The 11,327-nt window shown below is 41.5% G+C and overlaps 2 protein-coding genes across 2 annotated transcripts; both read right to left on the reverse strand.

The window, feature by feature from the left end:
- Window positions 1–2,732: 2,732 nt before the first annotated feature.
- LOC146706953 (uncharacterized) lies at window positions 2,733–3,484 on the reverse strand. The gene is made up of 2 exons (XM_085458255.1): window positions 3,226–3,484; window positions 2,733–2,992 (listed from the first exon to the last, which is right to left on the reverse strand). Exons 1-2 carry the CDS (start codon window positions 3,335–3,337, stop codon window positions 2,781–2,783), a joined length of 324 nt encoding a protein of 107 aa, XP_085314381.1. The 5' UTR covers window positions 3,338–3,484; the 3' UTR covers window positions 2,733–2,780.
- A 530-nt stretch (window positions 3,485–4,014) lies between these two features.
- On the reverse strand, window positions 4,015–5,830 carry LOC146706954 (uncharacterized). Its single transcript, XM_085460721.1, has 5 exons — window positions 4,945–5,830; window positions 4,732–4,849; window positions 4,566–4,657; window positions 4,348–4,462; window positions 4,015–4,088 (listed from the first exon to the last, which is right to left on the reverse strand). The coding sequence occupies exons 1-5, from the start codon at window positions 5,431–5,433 to the stop codon at window positions 4,015–4,017; spliced, it is 888 nt and encodes a 295-aa protein (XP_085316847.1). The 5' UTR covers window positions 5,434–5,830.
- Window positions 5,831–11,327: the final 5,497 nt, after the last annotated feature.

The following is an 11,327-nucleotide window of genomic DNA, read 5'->3' on the forward strand; positions in this document are numbered from 1 at the left end:
TTCTTTATTAAGTTGTTTAAAAAAAAACAACAACAACAAAAAAAAACAGAAGAAGAAGAAGAAAAAAAGCAAAACCGGCTAAGACCAAGACTCGCTCATTCCGTGCCAAGTGAGCTTGGCGGATGGTGACTCCGCCAAGGAGCTCAACAAGTTCCTTGGCGGAGTCACCATCGCCCAGGGTGGTGTGCTGCCCAACATCCAGGTCAGAGGGTTAGGGTGCTGTTGCCCAAGAAGCCTGTGAAGGCAAAGTAAGAGCTGGTGACTCTGCTTCAAGCTGAAAACAAACAAAGGCTCTTTTAAGAGCCGCACACTTCTCTCTGATTAAACATCCTCGTGATTCCTAATAATCTTCAGACATTATAAATTCTACACTGAACAAAAATATAAACACAACACTTTTGTTTTTGATCCCATTTTTCATGAGCTGAACTCAAACATCTGAAAAATTTTCTACATACACAAAGGACCCATGACTCTGAAATATTGTTCTCAAATCTGTCTTAATCTGTGTTAGTGAGCACTTTTCCTTTATCAAGATAATCCATCCAACCTCACAGGTGTGGCATATCAAGGGGCTGATTAGAGAGCATGAATATTGTACATGTGTGCCTTAGAATTTTGGCCTTAACATTAAAAGATTAGGAGCTGATTGTAATCATAATGCACAAACATTCGACTAAAAGAGCTTATGTTAAGAAACCAATTATATACTCTCCACTTTCACTCTATACATACTGCTGATGAGATTGTGCTTCAGAAATCAGCTTTTCTTGCTGGTGATGTTTGTGCTGATTGCATCAGCTGTTTGCACCGCTTGATATCATGACCAGATGAGGATAATCGGTTTCTGGCTCCATCCGGCCAGGTAAACAACCTGTCATCTGGCATGGTTTTCTGTCTGTTAGTAGTGTGAAAGTGAGACGACCTGTCCAGGTGCACTAAGCCTCTCTCCTTATGACAGCTGGGGCAGAATCCAGCCTAATGACCCAAAACTGAATAAGCAGTTAACAAAAACAGCAAAGAAGAGTGGAAGAAGCAAGGGAGGCAACTCTTGAGTTAATCCTTGCCCCTCTGCTTATATTGCTCCAGTGTCAGAGATCATCATTGAACAGCTGCACCTTATGCCTCTAAGTTTGGCAATTTATGGGTAAGACTGAAATATCTTGAAGAAGGAGAACCTCCTACAAGGGAGTATGTTGCGGAGGAGTTGCTATTTCATTCCTCGTGTGAAAACTCGCGACATTTACTCTTTCATCTCCCTGTCAAACAGAAGAGACTTCGAACTGTGCTTCTTCCAGGAAGCCCCGCTTCGACGTTTCATGGAGATTTTCCTTTCACACTCTGGCCACCAAAAATGGAAAGAGTGGACTGTAGAACTATCTCTTCAAATTGAAGTGACAACACTCATGGTAAATTTTTTGAACAGGAAGAATACCTGATCAACACATTGAATTATATCTGAAAAGATATTGTGATGTGTTACATCCACCTATTAAACTGGTGGATAAATTCAGCCTGTGGTATGGGGTACTGAAGTTTAAAGTTTGTCTGCAGAGGGATGAGGATGGACAGCTCATCCAAATCCCAAACTCCATCTCCCTGGGCCCGTACAATGGTTGAGTTATCGACCATTGTACGGGCAAGCGGCTAGATGCTTCATTTGGCAGGGTTTGGATCACCAAGTAAAAGAATGTCCCATGATTAAGTGGTGGAAATGCGTAAACATGGGACACAAAGCCAAAGCATGCAAAAATGAAAGTGAATGCTCTCTGTGTGGCCAAAAAGGACAATTTTTTTTTTTTTAAATGTCCAAGATCGACCAATATAGCTAAGAATCCAGAGCAACCTTCTTCTGCTCTTGGGACGACTGATTTACAGCAGACAATAGGAACTCTAGAACACTCGGATATGGGCTGGCTGATTGCAACTCAAGCCCTAGCAGAAGAACAATTGTCTCCAGAACAGTCAGGAAACCTTTCACACCCTGAGTCTCAAGTGCCTCCTACTTTGATTGTACTGCTGAACAGGTTATATCTGAGGAGGAGCATCTGGATCCAACAAGAAGGTAGTGGAGGTTGTGAAGAAGAAAAATCAGATACGCGTGATAAATATGACTCAAACTCAACAACATCAGAGGTTGACAGTGAGAATAATGGCAACAAAGAAGAAAAGGACGACGAAAGTGATGAGGACGTCGCGTCAGAAAGCTATGAAAGCGCGAGTGAAAGCGAAGAATTTTCGGAGTTAAAACCAACTGGGAAAACTATACTAGGCCATGAAGGGTCACCCTGCTAAGGAAGAACTGATTAATGCCCCCCCAATCGAGGAACTGGGAAAAGGAGAATTATGTGACTCTATTGTGGCATTACGTGTTCACTAAAAAAAAAAAAAAAAAAAAAAAAAAAAAAAAAAGAAAGAAAAAAAGTGATACAAGTAATATAAATAATTATAGCCAAAAAACAATAATGAATGTTGATTATAAAATTAGCTAAAATTATAATAAATAGGTTGGAAGATGTATTCGATAAAATTATTGTGAAGGAACAGACATGTGTCGTAAAGGGACGCCAGATATGGGATAATTTGTGCACCCTGAGTGAGGCAACAACAACAATAAAGTATCATTAAATTAGATGGGAAATAATGATTCAGGGTAAACAACTGCACCAAGGAAATTCCATTTTTCTTCTCAAAATGTAAAATGTCTGTTGAAAAATCACATTAAACAGAGATGTGATTAACTTTTTATTTTACCAAACATAACATCAATGATGACACAATCAGTCTTCATCAGAAGTGCTCAAATCACTCTCAGTGGCATCGTCTGGAATGTCCTCCTCCTCCGAGTCCATTTCCAGGAGTGGTTGGTGGCTGAGGATTCTCTTGTACACGTCCTTTACTTTGAGCATTTCAGCTTTCAGTTCACTTTGTTTTTTTAAAACCAGGCTACAGAGTCCCTTCTGTGCATCCTCCGACATGCCAACAAAGGAGGCTGTAAAAAGAACAAAACAAATAAATATGAGAAAAGTAAAAAAGAAAAACAACAAAAAACCTCACCTCATAAACACAAGGAATTAGGATGCTGTAATTAAACATTTTTTTAAAAGGGAGAAGGCAGTGTTAGCTAGCAATCTAGATATAGGTAAAAGATCCAGTAAGACTTTAGCATCTGCTCTTATTTTCAATCGATTCATCAAAAAATTAATAAATAAATAAAGTGCTTACAGTCTGAGGAGATTGTCCCCAACACCACAGATCGCATTCGCAACACTGTCCAGCGATGCCGCATCTCCCTGCAAAGGATCATCTCCTCCTCTCTCAGGCGCCTCACAGCCATCACCTTCTCAAAGACCTTTCTCTTTGTCCGGAGGTCAGCAGCAGCTACAGTTTAACAACATCAGATGGGAAAACATAGTAGCATATTATGATTCAAGAACAAAACATTCAACTACTGCTCAGATACTGGGAGTTTGTTTAAAAAGGATATTTAGAAATCAAGAGCTTACTTGTGCTCTGCCAGGGCCAAACGTCGGTCTGCATGAGGGCATCACTGGATACGATTTGCTTTGTTGGTTCAGCGAGCTTGTTGTAGTCGTCAACAGCAGCCGCCAAGCATTTCTTCTCAACTAAGATGACCTTGCGAATTCTGTGTCGCCTCTTGTTGCTATCTGTAAATAATCATAAAAAATTCACACCTTCACATAATGTATATAGTTACATTTTAATCTACACTCATCAATTTGTTTGCTAGAACAAATCACATCCAGCTCAAACAAACCTGGATCTGATTTTATTCTGTTTACACAGTAGCTGTACAAGCTGTACAAACTCAGCATCAAACGGTCCATTTCAAAGAAACTGGGACGTACCATTTTGTCTGTAAAGACTTTGTGTTCGCACTCTGATGATGACGACAAGCTCATCTATTCGTGCCTGCAACGCTCCAAGGCTGCCATCAGTTTGATCACTTTCTAAGTGAGAGGAATATTAATCAGAACACAGGATGAGTAACAGTCACCAAACTACAGTGGACTCTGTAATCACTGACTTGATGACATTCATTATAAGACATCTGGAGCCTTCATGTGCTGCATTATCATGATAATCATGAGATAACAAGTATGTTGGTGTTCAGGTTTATAAAACCAACTAGTACGACATCATTTCAACCCAGGTTCTATCCAATTTGATGAAACACAACAACTCTGCCATAAATTCTGCTTTTACAAGGCTTATTTTTCATTGTTTGTTGACACTGTCAGAAAGATCTTAATTCTACCTTAAGTTCTTTAATGAGGCCATGGTGGGTCCTATTGTTATACATGAGTGCATTATATTGAGACTCACCTTCAGCCCATTTCTGCACATCAGCCACCCATTGCTGCAGTGTATCGTCATCCACACCCAGCTCATTTCTGCTCGCATTCAGGCTCTCCACTTGTTCTCTAAGGATCCTTATGATCTAAGAATGCATTCATAAATGTCATTCATATTGACATTAAAAGAGTACTGGTGTTTTCCCCCCCATTACCACACACATTAAAATGGGTGTTGAAAAAAATGACCTTTAGATATCTCTGGCTCAAAGTGCGGCCCAGTTGTTCCACTTTCCTTTTGTTCCAGCCCAAAGCCAGGAGGGTCAGCATGTTTGTTCGCCCTGCATTTCAGTTAGTATACAAATTAGAATTAATGAGCAGGAGACTGAGTGGAATCTCAGACACGGACACATACCTGCTTTAGACATGTACTTCGTTGTGATGGCCGCCCGAGACAGGAAACCGTTTACTTGTTCCACCTCTTCTCCAACTGTTGAACCGGCCCCATCCTGAAACGCACCTCCCCATTTGATCTATAGAAAGGAGGTCACAATACATGACTGCTGAATTCATTCAACCTTATAACAAAATGTCTCAAACTAATCCAAAACTACAAGCTGCAGTATACCTCGCATTTCCAAGTGTGAGCCTTTGCATGCATGACGGAGAGAAAAGGACGCATTGACAAGAGGTTCCTCAGCTCAGGGCACTGCTGAGCCACCTTGGTTAAATAGGGGAAATATTTACAGGCCACATCAGAGAAAAGGAACGTAATATGTCCTGGGATGCTAGCTGCCAACTTCCTCTGGAGAAAAAGGGGGTAAGCAAAGATCTCCCCTCGAAACATGTTCAATGCAGCTAAGAGAACTCCGTGGCGACAAACAGCTATTTCCATGCCCTCCTCATCCAACTTCCCAGTGGACTTTTTGGACGACTCCTTTGCTGCAGTCCAAGATGAAGACTGGATCCACTGACACACACGGTGTGACTGTGGATCCAGAGTAGCTAACATATTGTCTATAAGACAAGGCCTGGCCTCTTTCCACTTTTGCGAGGACACCATATTTCTGATCGCCCAGTGAGTAGCAGCTGACTCAGACGACGTCTCACAAGTCATGGCTGCGTCCTCTTCTCCAGCCTCCAACAACTGAAGGAGCTCCTGACGAAGCACCTCAGTTCCACACACTAACAGAAAAAAAATAAAGAAAGGAAGAAACTCTTCCACAAAGTGAAAAACACTCTAGGCAGTATGTTTCTTAGGACTGCACAAAAGCCCTGCATAACTCAACTATAACAACAAATATAAAAGTAAACAGAAATCACAATATATACAAGAAGGTAAAGTACCTTTTGTTGGGTTGACACTGGCAGCATAACTAGGTTCTTCACGTGGACATTGATGCTGCTCTCTGGACACTGCCCCCCCCCGTGTCCAAGGCAAGGCAAGGCAAGGCAAATTTATTTGTATAGCACAATTCAACAACAAGGTGATTCAAAGTGCTTTACAGAGACATTAGAAACAAAAAGAAATAAAAAGCATGATTTAAGATTGATTAAAACAAGCAAACAAACAAACTAACTAAACACACACATTCACATTCACACCTGTTCGCGCGATCTGAACCCTTATCGTAAGGGGAGCTACCAGTCCTTCTGTGGATGAGCTACTTTCTATTTTAAATTCCCTGAATTTAAAATACTCTCTAGACCCAGTCTAGACCCAGCTGGGGAGCTACCCAGAGCTCTAAACCCACTTAACAAACAAACAAACAAACAAAACAGTATATAAAATCAGTAAGTTTTGAAATTTAAGATAAAATCAGAACAGTAGATAAAATCAGTAGTTAATGTAAGTTTTGAAATTTAAGCTTAAAAGTGTGGATTTGGTGCTTTATTCAAATGTAGCTGAGAATAGGTGAGTCTTCAACCTGGATTTAAATAAACTGAGTGCTTCAGCTGATCTGAGGCTTTCTGGGAGTTTGTTCCAGATATGAGGAGCATAAAAGCTGAATGCAGCTTCTCCGTGTCTGGTTCTGACTCTGGGAACTGATAAAAGACCGGATCCAGATGACCTGAGGGATCTGGAAGGTTCATACTGGGTCAGGAGGTCACTGATGTATTTTGGTCCTAAACTATTCAGAGCTTTATAGACCAGCATCAGAACTTTAAAGTCTATCCTCTGACGGACAGGCAGCCAGTGTAAAGACCTCAGAGCTGGACCGATGTGGTCCACTTTTTTGGTCTTAGTGAGGACTCGAGCAGCAGAGTTCTGAATGAGCTGTAGTTGTCTGACTGATTTTTTTAGGTAGACCTGTAAAGATGCTGTTACAGTAATCAAGCCTACTAAAGATGAATGCATGGACTAGTTTTTCCAGGTCCTGTTGAGACATCAGATCTTTTATCCTTGAAATATTCTTGAGGTGATAGTAAGCTGACTTTGTTATTGTCTTAATGTGTTTTTCTAAGTTTAGGTCTGCATCCATCACTACACCCAAATTTCTCGCCTGGTTTGTGGTTTTTAGATGTATAGATTGAAGTTCTCTGGTGACCTGTAATCGTTTTTCTTTGGCGCCAAAGACTATTACCTCAGTTTTGTTTTTGTTTAGCTGGAGAAAATTGTGGCACAACCAGTCATTAATTTCCTCAATGCATTTACCAAGAGCCTGTACAGGGCCTTGGTCTCCTGGTGACATTGCGATATATATTTGTGTGTCATCTGCATAGCTATGATAGTTTATTTTGTTGTTCTTTATAATCTGTGCCAGTGGGAGCATGTAAATGTTAAACAGAAGGGGTCCCAAGATGGAACCTTGGGGAACTCCACATGTGATACTTGTCTGCTCAGATGTGAAGTTACCTATTGATACAAAGTATTTCCTGTTTTCTAAGTATGTCTTGAACCAGTTTAGTACAGTTCCTGAAAGACCTGTCCAGTTCTCCAGTCGTTTGAGTAATATGTTGTGGTCAACTGTGTCAAATGCTGCACTGAGATCCAGTAAAACTAAGACTGACATTTTTCCACTGTCTGTATTCAGACATATGTCATTAAACACTTTGGTCAGAGCGGTTTCAGTGCTGTGGTTCTGTCTAAAAACTGACTGGAAGGCATTGTAGCAGTTATTCTGTTTTAAGAAGTAACTGAGCTGTTGAGAAACTGCTTTTTCAATGATCTTACTTAAAAATGGGAGATTTGAGATCGGCCTGTAGTTGTTCATTTGTGTCTTGTCAAGATTGTCCTTTTTTAGTATAGGTTTTATTACAGCAGTTTTTAATGATTCTGGAAACACACCTGATAATAAAGAAAAGTTGACGATCTGTAACAGGTCTGACTCTAAAGTCTTTGAGACCTTTTTGAAAAAACTTGTTGGCAGGACATCTAAACAGCAGGAGGAGGAGTTCAGTTGACCTAAGATGTCCTCCAGGTCTTTGCTGTTAATCGGGTGAAACTGTTTCATGGTGTTTAAACAGTTTTTTGGTGGATACAGTACATATCCTGGATCTGCTGTTGATGTACCAATTGCTTGTCTAATTTTTTGGATTTTTTCTGTGAAGAATTTGGCAAAGTCATTGCAGGCCATGGTCGAATGAAGTTCAGCTGCCACTGACACAGGAGGGTTTGTTAGCCTGTCAACTGTAGAAAATAAGACCCGAGCATTATGGCTGTTTTTAGTGATGATGTCAGAGAAGTAGGACCTCCTTGCACTCCTCAGTTGTAAATTATAATTGTGAAGTTTCTCTTTATAGATGTCATAATGAACCTGGAGGTTTGTTTTTCTCCATCTGCGCTCAGCTTTCCTACACTCTCTTTTTTCATTTTTCACCAGTGTGGAGTTTCTCCATGGAGACTTTTTCCTTCCAGAGATAACCTTCACCTTAATGGGAGCAATAGTGTCCATTACATTTAACATCCTTTACGGCAGAGTCACCCACAATCAGAGTTTCAGGCCTAGCCTTTAGCTTTCCCTGTGGCCTTTCACTTTCATTTTCAGACCTTACTTCGCTGCTTTTAGATGGATGGTTGTCCGATATAGATCCAGGGTCCTTTGATAGTGGAGCAAATCTGTTCTGCAGTTTCACATTCAGTTGTTTTGGAGGTTTGTTGTTAACCTTCCTATTCGCGGTTGTCCAGTCCTGTTTCCTCTCGTATACAGGGGTAGAAGAGCTTCTCTGTCTCGTAGGAAGTGAAGGCCAGTCGGTTTCAGAGATTTCAGCTCGCTGTGCTCTGCCCGTGATACGTCCTCCCCCTTCCAGGAGACATGATTTATGTCTTGGTTTTACACCAAGACAGTCCAAGGGGGGATTATCACTTGAGGATTTATAATAATGCACAGAGTCTACTTTCTTGGTCATGTTATCTGTGCTCCTTAGCAGTGTACTAGCTTGCTCATCGCCATTGTTTTGAATCAAAGGCAAGGTTGTTTCATTTCCACATAGTCCATTTACCTCCACGTTTACTTCTAAGCGATGAATTTTTGTCTCCAGTACTGCAATCTTCTGCAGGAGGCTGTGGTAGTCATCTGTGGAGAGGGAAGGCATCTTGTTGCTAGTTAGCCTAGCGGTTAGCACCTTTCCAGGCTATTGCGGTGCCCAGATGCTGTAATCAGGCTTCAGCTGTGTCTAGGCCACAGACACACGGAGCGCTGAGGATAAGGTAACTATAAAAATGTTGCTGTTTCTGTTAAGAACACTTTAGTCCTAATGATCCATAAGTGTCCAGAAGCTATCGCAGGTAAGCTCATACGGAAAAAAGGGAAAAAATCAGCATAAAAATCAATAAAAGAAGCAAAGCATTTAAGGAGCAAAGAGATGAAGCGTCCACACTCGCAAAAGGGGAGGAGAAGTCCAGAGAGCGGGGGGGGGGGGGGGGGGGGGGGGGGGGGGGATTGAAGAATATTTACTTACTGAAATTCTTTGGTGAAAACAAGTTGTGAGATAAAATCAATGGTTGTGTGAACACTGACCACATGGCATGCAACTAGTACATCGACTGGTTGATGGTCTTTGAGGAATAAAATCTCCCTGTCTGTCACGTTTTTTCCAGCGCACTGGTCTTGGCTAAAGTTCACTCTGTGCATCATTCTATGCAATTAACAAGGAAAAAAGGGAACACCTAAAATACAGTCTATGATTAAAGCAAAGATTATCAAACATCTTAAGTTAACCAACTTAATTTGACATAAACTTTAAAAAAAATTCAAATAACATAACGTTTACTCCGTACAAAATATTAGACAAGCGTGTTCCCTCTTTAACAACTGTTTCCACTAAAAATGTTACCTGCATATCTTGAAGGAGTTCGTCAGCAGCCTGAAGCTCTTCCTCCAGCTCAGGATCCTCTGAATCACTCATTTTCAAGCTAAAGAGGAAAGAGATTTTTGCAGAACTCAGTGACATAAACACATAACTAACGCAATTCAAATTATTTTCAGTCTTGGCGCTCCGGTTAACGTTAGCAATTAACGTTAGCATCATCAGTTTGTAAAGAGCTAGCAGAACTCTTAGCGCAAAAACTGCTTTACGCACCATGTGAGGGTATTTTGCAGCACACAGGTCCTTTAACGTTTGTAATAGATTTAATCCATCATCGTTGGATTAAATGGCTAATGCTGCAGTAGCCACGTGTAGTCGTTACCTAGCAAGCATGCTGACGGTAGCTGTAGCCATTTTTAAATACATTAAACCGTTTCGAGATCAGTCACCTCTGTTTGTTTGAAGCCGGCTCTTGAGAAGTCCGTGGATTAGGCTGCGGTGAGGAACGCTGGCGGCGCGAACGTCGTTTCCGATCATTGGTTAAATGTGATCATGTGACTGATGCAAGCCAGATCCTTTTATTTAGCAAAACTGTGATTAATAGTTAAATATTATTGTTGAGGGGCACAGACAAGACTCCGCACGCACACACACATTAAAAAAAAAATAATAATAATTTTTTTCCTCGTTTCCGCCAAAGGCCAGTAGATGGCCATAGTTTCAAGCACTCCTGTTTTCTTTTACGTCCTCAAATCAGATGTAAATTCAGGAGTCCGTCAAGCACCGTCTCACATTTGTTTCTGAACAGCCAAAATGAGTGGAAGAGGAAAGGGAGGTTTTGTTGCCTGAGTTTATCCCTTCCCTTCTGCTTGTAGCCCTTGTGTTCTTGAACATGCCCCCTTATGTGCCTTTGCCCTATGCCTCTAAATTTGGCAACCTATGGGTAAGGTTGAAATATGGCGGAAGTAACGACCCACCCTCCCGCGATTATGTGGCGGAGGAACTCCTTTTCCAATCTTCTTGGGTAAATCCCCAGGACATCTATTCTTTCATTTCGTTACCCAATAGAAGAGAGTTTGAGCTGTGCTTCCTTCAAGAAGCCCCCTTACGACGGTTCTTGGAAATTCATCATACCAACTTAAATCACCCGAAGTGGAAGGAATGGTCTGTAGAATCTCCAGTCCAGCTAGAAGTCACAACAATTGTGGTGAAATTTTGGACAGGGAGAGTTCCAGACCAAGACATTGAGCTCTATCTACAAAGGTACTGTGAAGTCTTGCAACCTCCTGTGAAGCCGGTTGACAAATTCGGCTTATGGTACGGAGTAAGAAAATTCAAAGTACGAATGCGGAGAGATGGAGCAGGTCATATTGTTTCCATCCCTAACTCCATCTCTTTTGGCCCCTTTAATGGGCGTGTCATATATCCTGGACAGGCAAACAGATGTTTCGTCTGCCAAGCTTTAGACCACCAAGTAAGAGACTGTCCTACCTTTAAGTGCTGGAAATGCGGGGAGTTGGGTCATAAAGCTAAAGAATGCCAAAATGACAGCGAGTGTTCTCTATGCGGACTGAAGGGACACACCTTCTTTAAATGTCCCAAATCCTTTGCTAATATAACTAAAGCTTCCCAGCAGCCCTCCACGGGTGCTTCTCGCACGAACCTTCCAACCATCTCAGCGCTGTCAGTGGCTTCAAATCCAGCCCCGCTACAGGAAAGGCCCGCACATGGAAATGTGTCCTCGATAAATCCATTGGCTGT

This window comes from Copadichromis virginalis, linkage group LG6 (assembly GCF_057382275.1).
Source record: "Copadichromis virginalis isolate Kocher_CV1m ecotype Utaka linkage group LG6, C_Virginalis_male_GT1.1, whole genome shotgun sequence".
Lineage (NCBI taxonomy): Eukaryota > Metazoa > Chordata > Actinopteri > Cichliformes > Cichlidae > Copadichromis > Copadichromis virginalis.